This window comes from Saccopteryx leptura, chromosome 3, assembly GCF_036850995.1.
Source record: "Saccopteryx leptura isolate mSacLep1 chromosome 3, mSacLep1_pri_phased_curated, whole genome shotgun sequence".
Taxonomy (NCBI): Eukaryota; Metazoa; Chordata; class Mammalia; order Chiroptera; family Emballonuridae; genus Saccopteryx; species Saccopteryx leptura.
In genome coordinates, this window is record NC_089505.1 from 96,360,082 (window position 1) to 96,385,500 (window position 25,419).

At 55.6% G+C, this 25,419-nt stretch overlaps 1 protein-coding gene across 2 annotated transcripts in view; it reads right to left on the minus strand.

Moving 5' to 3' along the window:
- Positions 1-1,441: 1,441 nt before the first annotated feature.
- IFFO2 (intermediate filament family orphan 2) overlaps positions 1,442-25,419 on the minus strand; it is a 47,170-nt gene continuing 23,192 nt past the window's right edge. Inside the window, exons 2-9 of one of the 2 annotated variants that reach the window (XM_066375237.1) lie at positions 14,626-14,686; positions 12,871-12,966; positions 11,548-11,688; positions 10,083-10,222; positions 6,332-6,452; positions 6,124-6,216; positions 4,122-4,252; positions 1,442-2,955 (exon numbers count right to left, since the gene is read on the minus strand). In XM_066375237.1, the coding sequence (XP_066231334.1) occupies positions 2,850-2,955; positions 4,122-4,252; positions 6,124-6,216; positions 6,332-6,452; positions 10,083-10,222; positions 11,548-11,688; positions 12,871-12,966; positions 14,626-14,686 (889 nt within the window). In that variant the 3' untranslated portion in view covers positions 1,442-2,849. The remainder of the gene's footprint in view (positions 2,956-4,121; positions 4,253-6,123; positions 6,217-6,331; positions 6,453-10,082; positions 10,223-11,547; positions 11,689-12,870; positions 12,967-14,625; positions 14,687-25,419) is intronic. The other variant, XM_066375238.1, reaches the window with a different exon arrangement.

Sequence of the window (25,419 nt, forward strand, 5' to 3'; positions counted from 1 at the left end):
AAACCCCCCAAAATAGGAGAGTGAGAGAGGGCAGCACAGGAGAGCCCATCTGAAAACAATCTAAAATACCAATGTCAATATGACACTGGGCTTAGCAATAGAAAAACCAAAATTAAGTATGTACAGAGGACAGACCAGTGAGTCACATCTGGACCTGGCGTTGCCTTAGTGAGCCCCGGGGTCGTTCTTGGCAAGCTGTGGGCCCGTGGTGAGAGCAAGGCCCACTGGCAACTAACTCAAAACAGAACGTGGAGGGAAGGGAAGCAGCCAGGCCAAGACCCAGGACCCTGCCCGGGAAGCAGTTTGGCCACATCATCGCTATCCCCCTCATCCACCGGCCCCCAAATCCTTGCTCCCCAGGAGAAAGTAGCTACTGAAAACCGGCGGGAAGGAACTTCTCAGCCAGTGCCTGTCTCGGGCTCCTGCCATTTCCATACTCCTTGGGCAAATTCAGAGCTCCCTAGGCCCCAGTGACAAATATCCTATGTCTACAAAGGGGAAAGCAAAAATAATACCACTGGATGTCCACCACCAGGGTCACCTTAGTTACTCTCAAAATACACTGTTGTCTTACTGCCTCAATTCTAAAGGTAGGTCTGCCACCCTCCCACCACCATGAAGAACAACCCAGGCCTGGCTTCCACTCTGCCTGCCCAACCACACCATTCGATGCCCCCCTCAGCCCCAGACAGCAGAGGCCTGCAGGGTGGCCATTCCCCTGCCCCCCCACCCCCCTGGAAACGGAAAACCTTTTAGCAGCTGAGGTCCAAGCCCAAATGGCTCTGATAACCTTTGGTTAAAATAAAGCTAAACTAAAACAATAATAACAGTTACGGCAATAATAATCAGGTATGTTTGAACCCTGTAACCTTTAGAGCAAGGGTTTTTGGGGAGGACGACAGGGCTGTCTCTCCTCTGAATCCGTCTGCCTCCCGTACCTACCGAGGGACTGTAGCTAATAAGAGATGCTGGGCACGGGAGCCTCAGCCAGACTGGCACAGGGAACAGAACGAGGTTACCCCAACAACAACAATGGCAACAAAAATTAGAAAAAAATGAAAAAGACCACCAAGTTCTGATAAATAAAAATAACACACTGTCACTCACATATTCTCTCTCTCTCTCTCTCTCTCTCTCTCTCTCCATATATACTGTATATATATATATATATTGTGAATATTATATACAATGGTTTTAAGACTGAAAAACAGGTGGGAAAACAGAACAGAAAGAAGGCCCTTAAAGGTGGTTGGTACCCTGGGAAGAAACGACTGGGGGCCACAACCTACTCAAAGCCCGAACCCCTCCTCTGCCTCTAGACAGAAGCAGTGGGTGCTAAGGCATTCTGATCCTTGGGTACAGTGTTCTCCTTTGACCTCCAGGGGGAGCTGCTGGGCCAACAAAAACAAAACCGACAAATCATACCCGTAGGAATGGGTAAAAAAAGATTTTTTTTTTTTTTTTTTTTAAATAGCAAAGCCTGGTCAGCTGGCTCCACACTGAGATTTGGCGGGTGGCCTCAACACAGCGCTCTACAACGCAGGTCCACTCAAGTCTTGGGGAGGTACTGGCTCAATTAACTCCCCAACTGGTCGGTCAAGTGAAGTATGCACAGAAGCTTGCCTATGTCAAAAAAGGATGGTTCTCACTTGAGCGCCAACTCCCGCCACCTCCAATCTGCCAGCAGCCCTCATTGCCTCCCTCCTCTTCCCTTTCCAGTGCCTGCCAGTGGCCAGGCAGTGGGCTCCTGGGGCACAGTGTAGAGCCAAGGTGGCGGCGGGCAGGCCTCTCCCAGCTCCACTGTGGAAGGGTGATACCAGGCCTGGCTCCCTTCAGACTTTCTCACAGAGAAATTACAGATCTACAACCCCTATAGTTGGCTGGAAATAGAGGGAAAACATCAAGTCATCAGGGCAATTAAAGACCCCCCTCCCAAAACCCAGAGGTCCCAAGAAAGCAAACAGTCAGGTGGCCAAGGGCCTTGCAGGACTCGGGCCTCTTTACTGACCTTGACCAAACCCCTCAGAGGCTGTGAGACATCGCCCTCGCTTTAACCTCCCTCCCAGCTCCACGTGAAAGCCGGGAGCCTGAGAGAGGTCCTAACTTCCACTAAATATAAGGCAAGCCGCTTTTTTTTGTTTTGTTTTGTTTTTTGCATAGTAGTTTAAACACAGTGAGGCTCCACCTTCCCCCACAGTGCCTTGTCCCTCCACTTTGCCACTTGATCCAAATAGAACATAAAAATTTGTCTTCCCTCCCTCCTTCCATCTTTTTCCCTTTCAGTAAGTGAAAAACCCTTGGGAGGTCCCCTCTCCACCCCCGCATGGAAAGTTTGCGAGGGCAGACAGCTCCGTCCTGGGTGGAGGTGGACCACCCCAAGCCCAACTCGGTCAGCACTGGCCAGCAGAGGAGGGAGGGCATGGGTCATGGCCAATCAGAGGAGCAGGTGGGAGGGTAGAAAACCACAATATACCATACCGGGGCCCTGCCCTCGCCTAGAGTTTTGTATAAAAACACCTGCTAGGAATAATTCTTTGGAGCTCAAAGTGGCTCAGCTTAAGGGAAAAGGCACTGGTTAACACTGCATCATCTGGACAGAAGTCTGCATTTGTAATGGAGAATAGAAATTGACAGCACCATTCCTTGGGGCGGTGGGTAGAGGGGGGCACTGGTTGATGGTGGGTGGAGGGAGGAAGGAAGCAGCAGTCCCTTGGGTCCTCCAGAGAAAGGGCAGAGGAAGCCCATGTGGTGAGGACACAAGCCCCACTCCGAGGAATCTTCCTGTCCTCGTGGGGAGAGGGGCAGAGGCCCCGTCACCAAGGCCACCCAGGCCTGGGGGGCCTCAGTCATCAGCTGACCATGGGCTCCACATCTGCTTCCCGTTCAAACTCATCCTGGATCTCGTCTGTACTTCCTGAGTCGCTGCTGGCCACGGAGCTGGGGGACGGTGAGTTCCTGGAAGGCACGAGACAATGGGGATGGTCAGAGGGCAGCCTGAGGACCCCTGAGGGGACTCCTGAAGGGATGAGCAGCCACTGTAAGATCTAACCCAGATGGGGATCCTGCCCTGCAGCCCAGCCCTCACTCTGCTGTCCTTAGGACTCTCCTAAGCTCACAAATTGAATGTGGCCTTCAGACCACTTGGGACCTCCTGTACCTTCTCTCCTCCATGGGAGAAGAGACCATGGATCAAGCTTGCTTCTTACCCTTAAACCACCTAATACAAATCAGGGCACATAGTATGTGCTCAGTAAACCTCAATGAACTCAGCACTCAATGGGAGGCAATACCAAATAGTGGTTCAAATTTTGGCTCTGTCACTGATGAGCTGGGGGGCTTTGGGCAAACTCTTTAACCACCTAAGCTTCCGCTCCTCCATCTGAACAAGGGAGACAATGACAGTGGGTTCTGGGGGACTCAGTGAGCTAAAGGTAGGACATGCTGGGCCGAGGGCCCTCCTCACAGCTTTCCACAGAGCTGCCCCTGCCTCTTCTACAGCCTGACCCACAGCCTGCAGGAGTACAGTCACAATAAGAAACCATTACAATGGACATTTATTTGTGCTTCATGCCAAGCACTTTATATGAATGATCCCATTTTATTATTAGCATGGCTGTCTCCCCAACAAGGTGGCATGTTCCTTCAAGGCAGGGTCTGTCTTTATTTTGGTGTCCCCAGCAATAAACGAGGCCTGACCGACCCAGCCCTGAATTGGATTATGGGAAAGGACATGAAATTGTTTTCTATGGACAAGCGGGAGCCCCATCAGCCATGGTGGAGAGGCATGTCCTGCCCACCTCCTCCACTCCCCAATTCTTAAGAAAGTGGGGTGTAAACTCCATGAGGGCAGGGGCTGTGACTACTGTGTTCATCTCTGTATCCCCATGACCTTGCACAGAGCAGGCCTTGCACAGGGCAGGAGTGCTTGCACCTGAGATTGGATAGGTAAGTCACCTAGCACTTAGTAGGTAGGTGGCTAATATTCATTGGATAAATGGATGGATGGATGGATGGCCATGTGGGCTGAGCAGATGAAACAGGCCAGGCTTGTAAGTTGCAGGCCCACAAATTCCCCCCAGGAATCCAACTGCTGAATCCCCAGGGAGGACAGGGCCAGGTACCTGTCCGCAGAGCCTTTGATGAGCCGGCGGCAGGTCTCCATCTGCACGTCCAGGCCACGCTTCATGCTGCACATCTCCATGTATTCATGCAAGTGTCGGTTCATGTCGCTCTTGGCTGTGGCCAGCTCCAACTGAGAGGGACCAATGTGGGATAAGCGTGCGGCCAAGGCATCCTCATAGCAAACCCCTCAGTAATTCCCTCCTCACGCCCTGAGTGGTGGCAGCATCAAGGCCACCCCTGGACGCCGCGTCCGCAGGGCCCTGCCTTGGCCTCCACTCTCTGCACACTGGTCCATGGCCTCTCGAGCTGCTTCGGTGAAAGGGGAATGGTTGCTTAGCAACCGCAAGGCCAGCTTCCCCGAGGAGCCCACCTGGTTCTGCCAATCCACTCCGCCCAGCATCTCTGTACTCCTTTCCTTGGTGTTGATTAGAAAAGCCCTCACATCTCTCACATTTCTGACCCTCCTCCTATACCAACACCGTACATCCCAGGAGAGGTGCTGCTCTCTCCAGGATGACAGTGGCAAAGACTCTCGCTAATAGACATGGCCAAGTACACAGGCTCGTGGGCCGAGAGGGCTGGGCTCGAAGGCCATTTGCTGGCTGGAGGCCTTGGGCAAGTCATTGGGTCTCTTTTAACCTCACGTCCTCCTCTGTAAAACAGGATGCTCAGTACCTACTGCCCAGGACACCTAGGTACCTCTAGGTCAGCGGTTTTCAACCTGTGGGTCGCGACCCCGGCGGGGGTCGAATGACCAAAACACAGAGGTCGCCTAAAGCCATCGGAAATACATATTTTATTATATAGCGGTTCTCAACCTGTGGGTCGCGACCCCGGCGGGGGTCGAACGACCAAAACACAGGGATCGCCTATTTTCCAATGGCTTTAGGCGACCCCTGTGTTTTGGTCGTTCGACCCCCGTCGGGGTCGCGACCCACAGGTTGAAAACCGCTGCTCTAGGTCTATGCTAGGATATGCAGACGAGGGAGGGTGTACTTTTATTTTTTTATTTTTATTTTTTTATTTATTCATTTTAGAGAGGAGAGGGAGAGACAGAGAGAGAGAGAGAGAGAGAAAGAGAAGGGGGGGAGGAGCTGGAAGCATCAACTCCCATATGTGCCTTGACCAGGCAAGCCCAGGGTTTCGAACCGGCGACCTCAGCATTTCCAGGTCGACGCTTTATCCACTGCATCACCACAGGTCAGGTGGGAGGGTGTACTTTTAAATGGCTCACTCAGTGCCTAGCATCACTTGATATCATGCAAGTGTCAGCTCTCATTATTTTTGGATCACCACCTGAGCTGAGTAACTAAAAAATGCCTCTCGCCCTGACCGGTTGGCTCAGCGGTAGAGCGTCGGCCTAGCGTGCGGAGGACCCGGGTTCGATTCCCGGCCAGGGCACACAGGAGTAGCGCCCATTTGCTTCTCCACCCCTCCGCCACGCTTTCCTCTCTGTCTCTCTCTTCCCCTCCCGCAGCCAAGGCTCCATTGGAGCAAAGATGGCCAGGGTGCTGGGGATGGCTCTGTGGCCTCTGCCTCAGGCGCTAGAGTGGCTCTGGTCGCAACATGGCGATGCCCAGGATGGGCAGAGCATCGCCCCCTGGTGGGCAGAGCGTCGCCCCTGGTGGGCGTGCCAGGTGGATCTCGGTCGGGCGCATGCGGGAGTCTGTCTGACTGTCTCTCCCTGTTTCCAGCTTCAGAAAAATGAAAAAAAAAAAAAATTATATAAAAAATACCTCTCTGAGACAGACAGAGATCACCCGCCGCCCCACTCCCCATTTTACAGATTAAGAAACTGAGGCCCTAAGAGGGGTATGGCTTTCCAAGAGCCAGGCAGGGAATTGGTAGGCCTCCTGACTCTCAAGTCTGTGGCTACCCCGCCCCCACAGGGCTGTGCGATTTCCACAGCCCTGCCCACGTGGCTGCCACTTGGTCCCCAGGAGTCTCGACCATGTGACCTCAGGGAGCTCCGCTAGGGGGCAGCACGGCCCGAGCCCTCACCTCGATCTGGCCTATCGTTTCCTGGTACTCCTTGTCTCTCGTCTTGAAGAAGGACTCCGTCTCATGGATCAAGTTGCCCAAGTTTTCCTCTTGCTGGGGAAACAGAGCAAAGGGGACAATTTAGCTGAGTGGTAGGGACTGCCAGGAGAGGAGAGGGAGGAGGGGTCGCTGAAAGAGGTGCCCCCCGCCCCCACCTCCCGACGCTCACCTCGCCCTGCAGGTCGATGGTCGGGTTGCAGTTGGTGAAGTCCTCCCAGAGCAGCAGCGTGTCCTCATTCTCTTCCCACGTCAGGCTGTCACAGTCGTCGTCAAAATCAAAAGTCTCCCGCCTATGGGGCGACACGGGAGGGCATGAGTGGACAGGAGCCAGGCTCCAGGGACCAGGACGGGAGAGAGACCGGGGCACTGCCCCAATGGCTATGTTCCTACAAGGCAGCCCTCCAAATGGACAGGGGTGGTGACAAAGGGGACATACACCATGTCCGTGGCATAGAACACTTTGAAAATGCAAAATGTTTTTATGTACTCTTCCTACAGTCTTAAATGTGTATTTTGAGGATGCCAGGCTTTATTATCAATGAAGACAAAAGGCATTTTCCTCCCACGTCTCATCATCGTAACTTTTTCATTCACCAGCTCATTGCCGGAGCCCCTAACTTGGTGCAAGTGCGGGAGGAGCTGTGTGCAATCTCTGCAACTCGGAATGGTTGCTAGGATGAGTCTCCTTCTACAGGTGAGGAAAGTGCAGCGCAGAGAGAATAACTCACTTGTCCAGAGTCACACTGTAACACAAACGGGCGGAAAGCCAGATCTTTCCGTTTCCTATAGCTCATTCCTCCCCACCAACACCCGCCCAGCGCTCCTAAGGTGCCGGCGTAGGCTGGCTTCTAAGCACATACTGAAATGCGATTTGTTCTATCCCCAAACAATCCTATGAGACAAGCAGGATCGTCATTTCCACACCACAGTGGCTCAGACGGATCAGGTGGACTTCTAGAACAATGCATGCTGGAAATCAGATGGGAATTTGAAGCCCGGGTGATTTGGGGGCTCCCCTCATTCACTAGAACTGGAAGTAGGGTGACAGACCATAGGGGTTTGCCTGGGACGGAGGGGTTTCTGAAGATGCATGGTCACCCCAACTGGAGGGGACCTTAAAAACTCATTCAGCCCAACACATCCACTAATCAGATGACAAGGCTGATACGAACAAGAGTTAAATCACTTGACCCTGCGAATCAGCCAAAAAGGAGATGGGTCCTGAGTCTCCAGATTCCCAATCTAGGTTCCTCCCCTCTCACTCCCTCAACTCCTCTCTGGATTTCCCCAGTCTTCCAAAAAATAGTCCAGGCTGGGGGCCACAGGGCAGGGCCCAAGACGAATTTCTGGTGGGGGGAGGAGAAATGCCTAGAGCACCCCCTGGAGCCAGATTCATCTCCAAAAACCAGTTCATGCCAGAGCCTATGACTTCTGTGCGTCCAGGGAGCAGCGCTGGGGCCAGAGCTGCAGGGGGAGGGGCCACCAGGCTGGACTCCCTTCAGACAAGTCCCTGAGGTCCACGAACACCACATCCCATACTCAGCTGCTGACTTCACTTCCTTCCCAGGGCCTGGGATCTGAAGGAAACCTCCACTGAGGAATAGGCAGCCAGAAAAGACAGGAAGATGGACCAGAGACAGGGCTGGGAAGAGGAGACACCCCCCTCCCCTCGCTACAGATCTGGAGGGCGGGGCTGAGAAGGAGAGCTGGCCACTGTACAGAGAAAGTAGCAAATTCTTCCCCTTCTCCTTGGTTCGAAGCCCAAGCAACAGATTTTGATCAAAACAAAACAGCCCAGATAGGATGCATTATTCAAAGTGGGGCTGGCCTGGGGCAGTCTCTGGCTTGGGTCCCCACAAACGGAGATGTCAGCGGGAGGGGCCAGGCTCCACCCAGGGTGGGGTCAGCATGGCCTCGGGAAGAATGGCAAGGGTGGAGGGGTGATCAGTGGATTTTTTTAGCTTAGGCACATTCGCCACCCAATCAATCTAATTGCACAGAGCACCCCACCCCACTGGGCTCTTGGGACTGTCCCTTTCGGCTCACCCATTCTTGGGCAGCCTAAGGATTCCCTGATTACTTTATGAAAATGAGGACAATAATTTCTTCAGAGAAACTCTTTAATTCCACCAAATGACCACAGCCTGGGTCTGTGGGGGGCATACAATCTTGCCTTAGGCTCAGGAGTGCCCAGAGCAATGTTCAGAAAATCTGGAACCGACCAAGGGCTCTCTCTCAAAGTCCCTCTTGACAGCAAAAGATGAGAATATGAGATTCTCATGTCAAAGAGGAATCCAGAGTCTTAAAATCTCCCTGTCACCTTCAAATGGCAATCCCCAAGACGCAGCCCCACCTAGGCTCTCCTTCAGGGGAGCCGCGAGTCCGGGAAGTACGGGGCGAACGCACCCCAATGCTGCCCCCACCCGCCTGCCTTCCTGAGGGGCCTGGCTCCATGGCAAAGGGACCAGGGCAGCACTGGACCGCCAGTCGGGGGCAGGCTTCGTCCCAGCTCCTGGCACATCCCTCGCTGAGCCTCAGTTTCCCCACTTGCACAAGAAGGGCCTGGGAAGAATGATCTTTGGACTCTGTCGTGCTAAGCCAGCCCCAGAGCTTTATAGGAAGCCTTAGGAGAGTCCCTCGTCCCTCGGCCCTGACTTCAGTAACGACTGTGATGTCAAAGGATCTGCGAAGAAGAGCACGCCCTCTCAGAAGGGGTTCTGGGAGGTTTTGAGATGACCATCAGAGCCAAGGTCGCAGACCCAGCCCTGCTGGTAGAAACCCAGGGCCTCAGGGGAGAGGCATCCAGTCAGAAAGCTAGCTCAGCCCTGAGACTTGAATGCAGGAGGGGTGGGGTGATGTTGGGGGGGACGAGTTGTGGGGAAAAGCTGAGTTCTCAGGGTTCAGGCGCCCAACTACAAGGGACTCCAGAGAGAGCGGGCAGGAACATGTCACTGGCAGGGGAACGGTGACTCCAGAGCCCCAGCCCCAGCCCCATCCCCAGCCTGCCCTGCCCTTTGACTCTAGGCCCTTAAGCAAGCCATCCAGTGCACCCCAGGGCACCTCTCCCTCCCTGCCCTCCCCCACTGTGGAGTGCTGTGCGGACTGAGTTCCAGCCGGGTCAGGGTCAGGAGCATAGACCTGGACAGCCCAAGCCCACAACGCCTCTGCCCCGATGAGTCTCTACAGTGAGCTTCAGGTGAACCAGCTCTCTGCTGCGGTGGAGGGGGTCAGGGAGGCAGTCCTGACGGGTAGCATTCGCCATTTTCCCACCCTGGCAAATTTTAAGCTACTACTGTGCCATCACTGCTCCTGGAGTGGGCAGACATACACAGTCAGCTCTCACGAGCTGGTACAAGCCGGCTCCAACCCACCCCTGACCATGTCCAGCCCACATTCTGCCACTAACCGGGCAGCATCTCAAAGTGAGAGAACACAGGCAGGCAGACGGACCTGGTTCCAAATATTAGTGGAGTGGTCATGGCCGGGTTGCTTTCCCTGAGCCTCAATTGCCGCATCTACAAAAGGGGAGTGATAACCCCACCTCCTGGGTCGAGGGTCTGGAGTCAAAGAAGTCACAGCCGTAAAGCATCCTCCAGACGGAGGGGGTTGGCCAGCATGACGGGCGGGTGTGTGGCTCAGCTCCGCCATCGCACCACAAGAAAAACTAGTGACAGTGAGCCTAAGGCTCAGTCAGGACTTCCACACAGAGACAACCACCACTACCGTTTGGTCCTTTCTGAAAATGTGGAACTTCCCAAATTATAAATGTTAAAGATAAATGCAAAGTTGGTTCATTATGATGGCCAAACAAAAACACACCTGTGGGCTATTTTCAGCCCAGGGTACCAAGTATGCCACCCCTGCCTTAGCGATCTGGGGAAACAGAGGAACCCCATAGCTGGGGCAGCGGGAATACTCACAGCTGGTTAAACATGCGTTTCATCTCATCTGTGATGTTCATAGAGCCGACCTCCTCATCCGAGAACCGGTTCACCTCCCCATCCTGCTCAGAGATGTCATCGTCCGAAGTCACCTTACGCTCTTTCTTTTTGGGGACCACCTGAGCCGGAAAGGAAGAGATCAAAGGTAACTGGGAGGCTCCGCGGGGAAGGAGGGTGGGGACAGGCTGGGAAGGGAGCCAGCCTCCCATAGGACAGATGGAGTGTGGCTGCGGCCAGCCACTGCCAGGGGAGATGCACAGGTCCTCTAAGAAGCAGGCGGCGTTAGCAGGAAGCATGAGGGGGGAGACATGCAGGAGGAAGGACACAGACCGCATGGCCCCTTCCCTGACCTGGTGGTTGGGCCGGTTCAGCTCACCCCTTCACCAGAGAAGCAACCATAAGATTTGGGGAGAGGAGTGAGCTGGACTGGGGTACAGAGTCACCCGGGATGTCTCAGCACCAGCCAGAGAGAGGGAGAAGCCCTCGTGGAGGCGCAGGTGACTCCATGCCTCCCGGAGCCCTCCTGCTCACATGCAGAGGAAACAGGTGGGCAGCCCCAGGCTCACCGAGCTTCCTCCACTCCAAGCAGACAAGACATGAGCAAACCAAACAAAGGCTGACATGGTTCCCCCCTGCTGTCCAGCAGAGAGGCAGTGAGAAGGCCCGGAGGTAGGCAGAGGACCCATGGAAGCCCGTATCTCACCTGGCTACAGCCAAAGTCACACACTTAAAGTAACAACACACCGTATTGCCCTGGGCTCAAGCAGAAGCCAAACCACAGCCCAAACTCAAGAAGCAGCCTTTGGAGAATGACATGTGCCCTTCAGGCAGCTGGACAAGTCTTCACACCCTCCCCAGGACAGCGGCTGGCTGGCAGGGGGAACCCACTGCCTCTTCTCAGGTCACACCCACTTGCTATTTGAGAGGGGAAGGGAGGGAGACTGAGCACCTCTTCAGTGGGAATGGGAAATAGTCAGAGGCCAGCAGCTGGTCCTTGGGGTTCTGAGGCCCATCTGCCAGGGCTCGGAGCTCGCCCTGTGCACCCACAGCCTGGCCAGGCTCCCTGCCGATGCCCAGTTCTGGCACCCCGAGGAAGAGGCAGGAAGCCGGTTAGCGAACTCAACATGGGCAGGTGGACGAAGCCCTGCAGGGTCAGGAGACCTGATGTCTAGTCCCAGGTCTGCCATTTCCTCGGTGAGTGGTCCCCTCAGCCACAGGACGGAGCCATCAGCCATGAGGACGGAGGTGGACCAGCCTATGAGCCTGTGCGTCCCTGATTCTGTGTTCTCCTGGGGAGGCCACGCTAACTCTGGGGGGAGGGGGGGGAGGGGGTGGGGCGTGACGCAAATAGGTGTTGGCCAGCAACGGCTAAGGCCAGGGCTCTCTGGGAGGGTGGCAGTGGCCAGTGGGAGTGGCGGCTGGTGAACAGGGTGGCCCTAGTCACCTGGAAGATCTTGGACACGTCTTCCGAGTTCCGCTGCTGTGCGACATCGCACAGCTTGGCCGTGATATCGATTCGGCGACAGATGTCCATGTCCACCTTCATGGCCTTTTCTTGGATCTTTGTGTCCAGGTCTGTCATGGGCTGCAGGGAGGACAGCAGGGGTTACATGAGCGAGGGACGGAGCAAGTATGGGGTGGGGGGCATTGCTCCCAGGCCCCTGCTGGACAGGGACGGGAGGGAGACCCTAGGTGTCAGGTGAGAGGCCCCAGAGTCCGAGGGGGACCTTGAGCTTTTCCTGGGTGTGAAGGGTTGGGCCAGTGCTGTTCAGGGTGGGGTGGGGAGGCCATGGGAGCTAAAGGCTCTGGCGCCGAGTGGACAATGTGAGGCCAAGTGGACAATGTGAGGCTGTGTCTGCCGGGCTCCCAAAGGGCTGGAAGGCATCCTCTCATGGACAATGTCAGTGTGCATTTTGTTCGAGCAAAGAAAAAACAAAGGCAGCTCCTGCCACTGAAAAACTTCCCTTCTCTCCCACCCAGCGTGCCCAGTGGTCTCCCACACGAGGTGCCTGCCAGGCGGCTCTTCCTCTTCAGGGTTCCTCCCACGGCTGACAGCGGGCGTCTGCCCAGGACAGGGGTCCTCCTGGACCCCTGGGAGGGGAAGACAAGTGGCCTCCACCTGGAGCCACACCCAGCTTCACGCCCCTCAGGGCCAGCCACACCAGGCTGAGTCACCCGTGAGCGGGCTCTTTCTCCTCTCTGGCGGCTCTCCCTGCATACTGCCCACTGCTGGAAGGAACCTAGGTCCCCAGCAGGAAGGAGGCCCTGGCTGCCATCAGCTCCCCGCACCCACGGTTACTCGGAAGGGCTCTGATCGTCAAAAGGATGCACACACGGGCCTTCCCCGACTGTGCAGAGCAACCCTGCTGAAGGCCACAGGCCTGGGGAGCGTCTCGGGCTGGCGCAGGGCCTCCCTCAGCCTGTGCCCAGACACCGAGGCCCAAGGCCACCACTGGCCGCATCATGGTGAGCTGGGGCAGAGTTGGAGCCAACACACAGACTGTCCAAGGAGTCCCGGGGAGGGCAGGATGGGTTAAGCGGCAGATTAATGCATCTCTACTCAGACCAAGGGAAGCAGAAGTGGGCGGGGGCAGGAGGAGGGCGCCTGGTCTCTGATGCATCCATCATCCTCTCGGTCAATCAAACGCAGCCAGCCAGGACTCTAACTAAAAGCCGAGCTCTGGAGCCTCGGAGTGAATGAAGCATTTTGCACGATGGGTGTGGGGAGAGGTCATGACACCTGGGTGCAGCGGCCAGTGGCACTTACGTCACTCATGAGCCCCTTAAACACCACCAACTCGGCCTTCAGCCTCTCGATCTTCTCGTTCATCTCCTCCTGGATGGCTTCGGCCTCCTGCGCTGCCTATGGAGATGGAGATGGGAAGAGTTTAGGAGGACTGGGCATCTGAGCAGTAGGAGGGACCGGACATTAGGGCCCAACCAGGCTAGGCACCTGATGGCTGGGGAAACGATGCAAGAGACCTTGGCCCGGCCTGGCTTCCCACCACTCAGCTTAAAACACTTCTCAGAGGAATATTTACATCATGGAAAAACCCACGCAGACAAGTAAGAGAAAGAGAGCAAGCAGGTCAATGCAACAAGTGATCCCAACACGTTAAAATATTAGATTGATTCACATGAAATTGCCAACATTTGACCATCTCTGGTCTCCAAAATGGCAAAGTCATGTGCATCAACCTACCCGAAGGTACACACCCAGGGTATGTGTGTGTTTGCACTGAAAAGACAAGCAGGTCTCGCACCAATATGTCAACGATGGAGGGGCAGAGCTGGAGGAACGTTTCATTTTCTTCTCTGAGCTGTTCTCACCTTTCCAAATATTTGAGCATGAAAATGTTATGCTTATAAAGTAAAAAGCACTTCTATTATAAAAATGGGGAATGTTCACCCCCTTCCCCACGTATTGATATTTTAATATGTTTCTAACTTCATTTTCTTCTAAATTTTTTTATCTTTTAAGTGAGAGGAAGGGAGATAGAGAGACAGATTCCCACATGCATCCCTACTGGGATCCAGCCAGCAACCCCCATCTGGGGCTGATGCTAGAATCAACAGAGCTATCCTTAGTGCCTGAGGCTGATGCTTGGACCAGCTGAGCTATCCTCAGTGCCTAGAGCCAATGCTCAAAACAATTGAGCCACTGGCTGTGAGAGAGGAGGAGAGAGAGAGAAGAGGGAGGGGGAGAGGGAGGGGAAGAGAAGCAGGTGATTGCTTCTTCTGTGTGCCCTGACCAGGGATCCAAACCCAGGACTTCTGCATGCAAGGTTGACGCTCCATCCACTGAGCAAAACGTCCAGGGCCTGTCTCTAACTGTGTTAGATGATAAATGCTTTAAATATCAGAAAGCCATTTTTAAAAATATTTGAAAGAGCTTTCCATGCCTTCTCCTGGGATCACTATTCTTGCACCCATTTAACTGAGAAGAAGAGAAGCCAGGAAGGTGCAGTTTGTTATCCAGAGTACCCAGAAAGCAGGTAAGTGCATGGCCCAGAACACAGAGGTGCCAAGCCAGAATAGCAAGGAAGGTCCTCACGCCCACCGTAGAGAACCCGCTAGGGCTGGGCTACCCCATGGTGACATGCCCACCACCTTCTTCAAGGTATTCAGCTCCATGTAGTTCCTGCGAGCTGGGGGAGGGAGGCTTAGACACAACCCAGTCCAAACCTTCGGTGGAGAGAAGAGGTGGGAGAAGGGAGCCCGGAGCCCAAAGCCACTCTACAAGCCGGGGCAGCAGCAGGACTCCCAGACTTCCCAACTCCTGTACCGGGGCCCAGACTTCCCAACTCCTGTACCCGAGCTTTTCTGCAACGCTGTGCTGGTCCCTTCCTAGGCTCCAAAGCAGGAGATGCAGAAGAGGCCTCTTGGCTCCATCAAGGAAAGACTGAGGGAGTAGGAGGTATCACAGAGTAGGGGCTGTGCTGGAAACTGCCCCTGGCTTGGCCCCCTGGCCGCATGGTCATCCCACGAGCCTATCCTGACCTGGCCCTCTGCAGGCTCTTACCTCCTGCAGCGTGTCCACCATGGTCTGCAGGTTCATGCGCTTGGCAAGCTCCTCCTCCCATCTGTAAGAGCCAAAAAGGACAGGTGGTCAGAGGGGGCCATTGCCCCTTCACGCAAACTGTAAAGTGCCGTGCAAATGCTTCTGCCCTTCCTGTGGCTGCAGTCAGCACCGTGCTCCAGCTGCTCTTTGCACCCGCAACAAATACACGTTCACTGTGCTCACTATTGCCTTCTCAGAGTCCACGGACCTGCAGCCTACCCTGACCAACAGAGACACCTCCTCCGTAGCTATTACCATCCCTGTCTTACAGATGAGGACACGGAGGCTTAGAGAGGTTAAATGTCCTGCCCAAAGACACACAGCTAGTTAGTGAGCGGGCTCGACTTCACACCCAAGTCTGATTTATAACATTAAAACAAAAACTAATAAATACAGCTCTCAGTTAGCACTTACTTCACGCCAGGCCCTGTCCCAGGGGCTTTATGTGTGTTATGCGGTGCGTGTGCATGCTGGTTGAAGCTGGACAGGAAGTGACTGAGAGGAACAGGTACACGGAGCCCAATAGTATATAGCCCAGCAATCACTGGAGGGCGGATGAGGTGATAACCAGTATAATTACCGTAACAACCAGCTCACCTTTGCTGGGTGTTTACTTTATAACAAGCACCCATCCACATGACATAATTCGATCCTGATAACTACCCTCCAGCCTCCGTGCCTCCGTCATCCCTGCGTTACAGGCGAAGAAAGCAAGGCACCGACTCAGGTGCCCAAGTAGGGTGAGAACAGGTGGGGCCAAGACTCAAACTCAGGTCTTTAGGCTCCAGATTGAGCACCTGTGACCCTGCTGGGCTCCTTCGTGGACTGAGGAACCATCAGAGCGCCAAGCCGTCCCCCCACCCAGAACCCTGTCCCACCCCAGAGGCAGCCAGGGGCAGGTTCCTTTCCCCTCTCCATCCTGGGGCAGATAGATGAGCTTCTCTCTCTCCTCACCCCGCTGCCGCCTCCCTACATGGCCTCAGAGCGGGCAGGTCTGGAAGCCTTTAGGATGCTGTCGCGGCCGGCTAAAAATAGGCCAGAGAGGAGGAATGGAGGAAGAGCGGGTTACGTCACCAGCTTTTGGAAACAAGAGAAAAAGGACACTGTTTGCACACACAGAGGAAAATTCCTCCTCTCTCCCACACAAGACGAGACGGCCCGGCCAGAGCTCCCGGAGGACACACACAAACACACTCGCACCTCCCTCTCCCATTTCCTTCGGTCATTACCAGTCCCTGACATTGGCAGCCAGGCCTAGATCTGCCATGGACCACAGGCAGAGCCTAGAGGGCAGGGGGCCGGGTGGGGGCCTCTGCCAGGGATGAAGGAGGGTCAACACACTCATTGTACAGATAGAGAAACCGAGTCCCACAGTATGCCAGGAATTTGTAAGGTCACCCAGTATGTCAAGGTCCAGGCCAGAGTTCAGCACTGGCCCCCAATGTGGGGAACAGAAATCCCAGGTGGGGAGAAGTTCCCAGACTGCCCTCACCCTCGCCCGGTAGCATGGGGCATCCAGGGCTTCCCTCAAGAGAGGCCAAGACCCAGCACACAGGGCTCAAGCTGAATCATCTCTCCTGGCCACACTGCTCTGCGTGGGGGCAGAGAACTCGATTCCAAAGCCACTCAGCAGAGCAGGTACAAGGGAGGGCCTGGCCCCGCTACTGCGCCTTACAGCAAGAGCAGGAGCAGCAGAGAAGCGGGCAGCGAGGGGTGAAGATGCAGGTGCCCAGGGGCGTCTAAGTCCCCCCACACACACACAAACACACCCAGTCCCCAGGCTCCCGGGGATGAGGCCCAGCCCCCGTCGCTTTTCCTTTCAGCAACATTCTCATGAGGAAGTTGGGGCAAGGGTCAACAGACCCATTGTACAGATGGGGAAAATGAGGCCCAGAGAAGGAAAATGACTTGCCCAAAGTCAACCCAGAGTGAGAAACCGAGCCATGTCTTTAGGCTCTCCAGACATAGAAGCAGCATTGATGGGTGAGCGCATCTGGGTGCCACGCACACCCTGGGCTCAGTGCCTTGCACACATCTTATCAGCTCTTATGTGAACTATTAACTCTCTCAAGAAAGAATTTTCGGCCCTGGCCGGTTGGCTCAGCGGTAGAGCGTCGGCCTGGCGTGCGGGGGACCCGGGTTCGATTCCTGGCCAGGGCACATAGGAGAAGCGTCCATTTGCTTCTCCACCCCCCACCCCCTCCTTCCTCTCTGTCTCTCTCTTCCCCTCCCGCAGCCAAGGCTCCATTGGAGCAGAGATGGCCCGGGCGCTGGGGATGGCTCCTTGGCCTCTGCCCCAGGCGCTAGAGTGGCTCTGGTCGTGGCAAAGCGACACCCCGGAGGGGCAGAGCATCGCCCCCTGGTGAGCAGAGCATCACCCCTGGTGGGCATGCCGGGTGGATCCCGGTCGGGCGCATGCGGGAGTCTGTCTGACTGTCTCTCCCCGTTTCCAGCTTCGGAAAAAGAAAAAAAAAAAAAAAAAGAAAGAATTTTCTTCCAAATCCATTTTGCAGCTGAGAGAACAGAGGTTCAGAGAGGTGAGGTAACTTGTCTAAGGTCACACAGCGAGCAAGCAGGGCTGGGACAGACGCCTCACCCCTGCTCACACTGTGACAAGCGTGGCAATCACCCAGGGGTCTTGCTCAGATGCAGACCCGGATCCAGCAGGTCTGGGAGGGGTGGACACGCTGCATTTCTAATGAGCTGCCCCGCACAGGGCACTCGAAGCGGCCCCATGCCTTGCTAGTAATTCTTGGCTGAACCCCAGCAGACGAACTTGCAGGGATGATTTCACGGGCCTTTTGTTTCCAGAGGCAGGCTGGCTGGGCAGCCGGCACTCCTGGTCTCAGAAGACAGAGCACAGACCCCAGCGTGCAGATAGCAGCTGGCCTGGTGGACCGAATCCACAGCCCAAACCGATGCGCCTCCCAGAGCGGCAGGAAAACCTGGCTCTGCCAGCTCTGGTGTTGACGGTGCAGAAAAGCTTTGCCCTTCAGCTGGTCTGGCTGACGGGGGCGAAAGGATGACGACAGGTGATGTGCTTCTTAATGTCCCAGACACCCCGCCTTCACTGCGCCTCGGCCCAGGAGGAGGGAACACACAGCTTAACCGAGAACTGGTCCACCAAGTTGTGGGCAGTGAAATTTCAACACCTGCTTCCCAGGCTCAGTCGTCTCCCTGGACCTGGATCAGCCCACAGGGGTAAGGTTTCAGCAGGATGGGTGTTTCAGGCAGAGGGACCAGCATCAACAGCAAAAAGGGGCAGCAGGAAGGCAAGCAGTAGCCAGAGGCCACTATGAAGGAAGGGGACACACCTACTATGGGTCAGGGGCTGGTGGAGGGCATGTCGTTTAACCTTCAAGGTCCCAGTTCTGTTGCCTGACATACTGCTCAGCAAAGGAAGTCACATAGAAAAAAACCCTCCCCATTTTACAGGTGGGAAAATGAAGGCCCAGAGCACAGAGACAACTCGAGCCAGGGCCTAGATGGCCTGAGTCACTTAGAACCACCCCTACCCACCAGCTCATAAATGTCCAAATTCTTCTCTCTTAACGTGTTGGGTAAGGGAAAGGAGAGGAAGGACGTTTACTGGTCACCTTCTGGATTGGGGTCACCATGTTAGGCATTCATATACACATAAAACACAACGTATCACTTAGCCCGCCCCTCAGCGCCATCCCCACTTTGCAGATGAGGAAACAGAGGCTGAGAGGCAACTCAATCTCCCTGTCCCTCCCTCCTTCTCCGCCTTCTGAAATCCTATGCATTCTCCCAGGCCAGTTTCAGATGTCACCCCTCCCCCGAAGACCCACCCTTCCCGCAGCCATTTCCACTGTTTTCCCTCCTCGGCTCCAAGCCCCCACCTGAGGCAGCCAGGCCTCAGGGTCCCCTCTTCCGGGCTCTTGGAGGTGGAGTCTCACCCATGCATGGCTGTCACTCGAACAGCCAGCCACCATGCCCGGGACAGCAACAGGCCGTCCTCCATCCTCTCCAACTCCTAAGGGTACTCAGGCCCCAGGCCTGGATCTGCTGGTGGCCCAGGTCCTTCCAATCTCTGCCCCACCCGCAGGCAGACCTAGAGCAAGTCTCACCCATGTGCCCGCTCCGCAAAGCGTTCTCCATCCGGGAACTCAGAGCAGCCCCCTAAGCAGGCAGGATGGATAAGGATGGGGAGGAGGATGAGAATAACTCTCACAGAGCCTCTAACACGACCGGAGTGTTCAGTGTGTCAGGCTCAGTTCTTAGGGCCTTCGCATGCGTGAGCTCGTTTAAATGAGTTATGCAGTAACCTGTAGGTACGATGACTAGCTAACTCCATGCTACTGATAAAGCTCAAGCCCATAACCATTAGCCAAGATCACATAGCCGGGAAGGGGAGGCTGTTTCTACTTTACAGGAGGAAACTGACACTCGGAGAATCTCCCAAAGTGAAGGCTGACGAGGACCAGGGTTCCCCTCGCCCAAACCTCTGAGTGTGCAGATAAGGATACTGAGGCCCAGGGCTACGCAGGGCGTGGGTGGCAGAGTGCCCTCCACTCTGCCGAGGAGGGAGGTGAAAGGCTGGCTCCCCTCCCCCAGCATCTGCCTCCATTTCCCAGTGAGAAAGATTGCAGCCTAACACACCCCAGGGACACTCAAGCAAAACCATTCTGCTCCAACACTCTCTGACAGACACTGGCCAGTTCTGGCTCGGCAGACATCGGGTGCTTTTACTGGTCCCTGAGATTCAGTCACTCCAATCTCTCTGGTGACCAGGACTCACAACCCCCACTGCTGGGAGCCTCGAAATGAATGTGAAATCAGGATCCCAAGGAAGAAGGGGCCAACCCACAGCCTCCCCGGAAACCCCTGGGGCACCGCTGGATGTGCCCCACATGTGGGGGCAGGGGCGGGCTGAACAAGGGCAAAGGCCTTCCTGGAGGGCCTCTGGCCGGGGAGTCCGCACTTCCGGGAACTTGCAAGTGTGGGCTGACAGCACGGGAAGCCCTGCACCGCCCGTCTCCGGAGGTCGTGTGCCCTGTGCCCTGGCCTGTCGGGACACGGAGGAAACGTGGGTGAGAGGCCTGTACTCGGGCAGAAAACAGGCACAGAGGAGGGGCCATCACGTAAGTCATGAGAGGAGGTCCTTCTACAGCTGGGGGTCGAGCCCTTCCACCAGCCAATTCACCAGCCCTTCTGCCAGTCCACACAACTGCTGGTAATGCCTAGTTCTACCCTCACTGCTGTACTCCTGCACCCTCCACTCACCTGCACTTGGTAAGGAGTCAAATAGTTGCTGTATGGGTTTGTTGAATGAATGAATGAACAAACGAACGAACTAATCCAAACTGCAACCACTCAGCCCTCCAGGCTCGCTCCTTCCCCATCCAGGGCCCCTTCTGCCTGGAAGGATCATCTTCTGTCTGCTCTGCCCCCCACCCCCAGCCTGGGGGCTCACAGGGCTGAGTTCCCAGCACCAGCTCCCCGGACTCAGCCCCACCCCCTCGCTGGCTCCGGAGCCTCTCCAGGGAGAGACCAGGCCAGGCCGGGCCAGGGGGAGAGACAGCCAGGGCAGGAAGCAGGCAGGGGGAGAAAGCTTCCCTCTCCCACTTCCCACAGCCCTCCAGATGGGGAGGGGATGCAGGGATGTTGGACAATAAGGGCAGAGAGAGGAAATGACTCCACAAACGACACTGCCGCTGCAATCTGCAGCCTGGGCCACCATCTTAACAGACGGAGCACACGTGGGAGGCCAGTGGCCAGGAGGGGGAGGGGGCAGCACCGGCCCCAGCCAGATGTGGTCTCCAGGCATTCCTGAGGAGCTACCGCTGTGACCACGTGACGGACAAGAAGTCTCAACATGCCACTGGGGGGAGGGGATGGGCAACTTCAAAGTCGGCCCCCACTCAGGGACACTCAGGGACACTCAGGGCCAGTGCCCTGCCTCCCCAGCAGCTCATGATGACACAGACCCACAGGAAAGGGGCTGACAAAGCCCGGCTTACTGGGGAGAGGAAAGCCAAGCTGAAGTCACTGGCAGAGGGACTGACTCACAGATCTTTCACTTCCTCTGTGATCAGAGAAGATCAGAGACAGAGGCTCTGGGGCCCCAGCCCTGCAGGAAAGTGGAAGCAGCCCCGGCCAAGTCATCAAGGCTCCACAGGCAGCTGTCAGGGCTTCTGGGGAGAAAGTCCCAGAGACTCCGGGGCAACAAGACACCAGGTTCACAGCCTGCCCTTCCTAATCACTTCCCAGCCGAGTGAGCTTGGGTGAGTCAACTACCCTCCCTGAGCCTCAGCTTCCTCATCTGTGAGATGGGAAACACACCACGGCTACAGAGGGTGGTTGTGAGAACTCCAGGAGGCAGAGGCTGCACGGGCAAACACACGCAGCCCCGCCTCGGGCGCCCAGCAGACAGAACGCTCTCCTGCGGCTCACTTTGAACTGCAGAGTGCATCCCGTCCCGGCTGGCTCCAGCAGCCAGACCTCAGGGAGCTGGGAGGGCACCACAGGAATGGTCCACACCTTTCCAGGAAAGGCGAGGGCGGCACACCCAGGCCAGCTCAGGTGATGGGAAACGAGTTCAGGTGAGGCTGGGCCCCAGCCATCAGCGGAATCTTCATTCTGGGCCAAGTGTGGGCCTGGCCGTCTGGTGGAAGGCAGATGGGTGGGGAGCAATTTCCACCGGGGCCACGGGGAGCTCACCCCAGTGCCGCACGGCCAGGTGTAGGTCACCAGGGGCTGTGCTGGAGCCATTCAGCAACCTGTCCCCTGGCCTTTGCAGTGACCCATTTCCTCTGAGCCCACCCACAGAGGCACCCATGCCCTAACTGGCACGTTCTTCTCTAGACTAATCCAAGCTGGAGGAGGAGGCTGTGGGCACAGAAGCAGAGTAGGGGAACCCTTCTTCACCGCAGCTTCACAGACGCCAAGGGGTTAACAGATCAGAGTGGGCACTGGGCTGGGGCCAGAGCTGCCTGTGAAGATCTGGGTGCCCCCCCTCCCATTAGTTCTGCAGAGCCCCCCTAGAGAACTTAAAAATCACAAATGAGTCGATTTCCTCATTCCACACCACCCACCCTTGTCTAATATCACAAACCATTTACACCTGGGGCAGAAAAATCACCAAGGTGAGCTAAAAGGGCAGTGGAAGTGGTGGTGGTAGCGGGGGCTGGGAACACACGAGAACCCACCCCTCTGAGGGCTGAGCACGGAAACACGTGGAGTCTCCATCTCCCGACTTCGTCCAGCATCCGGTCTTTCCGTTTCTTCCCTCTCCAGGACGAGGAGGGCTGGGCCCCTGAACCTGCATGCGGGGAGCCCAGCCCCGCCCCGTGCCCTCCTGGTCCCCGCCAGCTCCGCCTCACCCATGCTCACCCTGCTCCTCCCTGTCGCTCCCTGATCCCAGGGAAGGGACGCCTGGCAGACGTGCCCATCAGAGGCCTGGCTGCCCAGCCGCACTCTGCTATTCAGAAGGAAACACAAATTAAATGCCAACTGATTGTCTCCACGGAGGAGGCATTAATTTAATGTGAACACTTAACCAGGGCAGCCAATTCCATTACGGGCGGCCGTAATGGGCCGGGCAGGCTGGTGGGGCATAGCTGTGAGCTGGTGACAGGCCGGGTCTGAGCAGCCATTCTATCAAGGATGCCCTGTGCCCAGTGCACTGACACCACCCAGACACATACATGGGCCTGCTCTCAGCCTGAAACAGCAGCCCCTTTTGGGGACCCCAAAGGACAAGCCTGTGCAAGGGGGTCTGATGTCGGCAGGGAAGCACCCGTGGAGGAGAAGGTTCTAGGCTAGGAGACCAGAGACCCTGGTTCGAGTCCCCCTCTGTCACTAATCCGCTGCATGACCCCAGCAAGTCCTCTCTCCGCCTGGGCCTTCGCCTCCCAATCTCTCTCTCTATAATATGATCTCTAAGAGTCCCTCTGAATATAACATTTGCAGCGCTGTTTGCAGGCTCTGGATGTGGTCCTTCCTTGGAGCCCGGAAGAGGCGACAACCTCAGGGACATCAACTCCGTCCAAAGTTGTCCTGGGTAATGGCCTCGGGCCTCTAGCTCCTGCCCTCTGCACCAATTACCACTGGCAGGGGCCGGGGTGCAGCATACATTGGGTTCATTTGTCCGTCCACTCATTCCTTCCATAATTATCCCTGCAGACTTGGCATGAATGCTCATGGAGTCTCTACGACCCCACTAAGGACAGGCAAACTGAAAATGCTGTACGCCACTGTGCGATCCCGGAGGGCCCGCTTACCACGAGCTAGAAACTTCAGTTTCCTCCTCTGTAGAATGGGGTAGCAACCCTACTTGCAAGGTTCATGGACAGATTAAATGAGCTCTCATGAAGGTACGCAGCAGGTGCCCCAATGGACAATGCCATTTTTATCACTGGTGTTACCCTGACCGCGCTTGCCTGAGGAAGGAAGGGACAGGTGGGTGGGTAAGGCTAGGGTCACCTAAGCAGGGCCACCTCTCCATTCTGCCCCTGACTTGCTGGGGATCTGGAAGCAACTGAGAGTTGGCACTGAAATTCAGTTTTAATGAATTTTTCTAGCAAGGAGTGAACGCCTGCCCTGCTGATCACCTGTGGGGAGGAGCTGCTTGGAGTTATCCCTCTCCCTACCTGTTTCTCAGAGACCAAGGGGACCATTTGCAGGGCAGCTGCTGACCTCTGGGGCTCCCTGTAAGGAGCCAAGGAGCCACCAGGCCTGGAGAGAGGTGGGAAAGGACGATGGAGCCCCAGTCCCCAAGCCCACACGCCCTCAGGCAGCAAGACACCTGCATTGTGCAGGAAACTGTATCTGGTCCTGCCTCTGCCCTAACTTGCTATGTGACCTTGGCCAAGTCCCTCCTCCTCCTCTAAAGCCACCTTCCTGTTCTTAACACAGTGGTGTCAAACTGGATACATTCTAAGGGCCTACCCAGTGAGGCAGGAAAACAATGTCCATGGTCCCTGGACAAACCCCATGCTGAGCACACAACTGTCTAATAAACGGCAATGTCTCAAAGACAGCTGACATCAGTCTGAATTCATCCCAGTGTGTGTGGTGGAGAGAAGAGCAGAGGCTCTGGAGCCAGAGGGTCTTGGGATTGAATCTTAGCTACACATCTTGCAGCTCTGTGACCTGGAGCAAGGTACTGACCCTCTCTGAGCCTCAGCAAGACTGCCCGCCTCATAGTGTTTTTGCAAATATTCAACGGACTCATGTACGACAGGTGCCTGGAACAGTGCCTGACATACCATGAGCATGTGGTCACTGTCATCATCCTCATCCTCATGACCTTCCAATGACAGATGGGCAGAGAGGTCCAGACAGACTGAGAGAGTGCTCCTGGACCACACTGCAAGTGGCAGGGCCAGACCAGAACCAAGTACTGCTGACCGCACAGCCGCTGTGCTACCATAATAATCAAATTGCTGACAATAATGACAATGAGCTAGATGCCACTGTCACCTGGATAGATGACCAGGGGTACATAAGGGTGGGGATAGCAGAGGGAAAGAAACCAGAGGCTGACACCACCAATTCTCCTACCAGTAAAGCTCAGCAAATGTCCTGCTTCGGCCCTCTATGCCTCCGGATGTACCCCAAGAATGAATGGGCACATGCCCAGACCCCTGTGGTCTGTCATGACAAGGGCCACTATAAAAACAGATGAGATTAAGGTAGGAGGGGTCCCGCCAGTTGGAGCTCAGCAGGTCTCATGGAGCCACCCTGAAAGGCTTAGGCATTTAAGTGCACTCTCCCAGGCCCAGAGAAGCCCCTAGTCACCTGCCCCAATGCCAACCTGAGGTTTCAGCTGTTTATATGAATCACTGCTCCAATTACCATGTGTCCATATTTGCCCTGGTTCCCAGCGTCATTTCAACTTTGGTGTCATTTATGGAAAATACCTTTGGAGACCCAGCAGCTCTGTGGACGCCTGTAATCTGGAGCTATGCTGGGTAGCACCCTCTAGCCAGTCCTCTGTCTAGAAACCACACCCCAAATGGGCACTGCCCCCCACAAAACAAGCCACTCCGAGAAAAAAAGTGGCTCAACGAGCACCTCATAGAAGGGAGGAACCTGTGTCCCAAATTGCAGGCCACCATGAGGTTTCTGGGGCACCATTTCCAACTTCCTCCAGGCTTGCTATACCTTCATCACCTCCTCCGGGAAGCCCTTCATGACTTCCCCAGGATGAAGCGGTATGCCCACCCCGGTGTCTCCAGTGCTAGCTCACGCCTTCCTCATGGCATCCAGGATGCTGTAAATGTCTACTTCTGCCTCTCTCATCAGACTCTGCTCTCCCAGGAGGAGAGGACTTGCATTCACTGTAAAATGTTTATTATGTCATTACTCCCACCATAGCTCTGGGAGCCAGGTATTATTATTTATTCCCATCTTATAGATTAGAAACCTGAGGTTCTGGTAAAAGGACTTGTTCCACGTCAAGCCCAGGTCCATCTGACTCCGAAGCCTGAACAGCCTCTCAGTGATAAGAGTCTCATCAGCCCCATAAACCCCATTCCCTACCCTGCCCCCAGTACACTCACTGCTCAGGAAATGCCCTCCAAGTGATCAGGCCAGGGCTAGATGCATGGATATGTGCCCACAGGGTCACAATCACTGGGCTGGAAAGAGCCGCTTAGCCAGGGTATTTGCTTTGGTTATTATTCACGTCTTAAGGCCTTACCCTTCCACCTCCACTGGCCTCGACTGACCGGCCCGCAGCCCTGCCACCGTCCCACCCCCTACAGCCGGCTAGAGCTAACACATGAT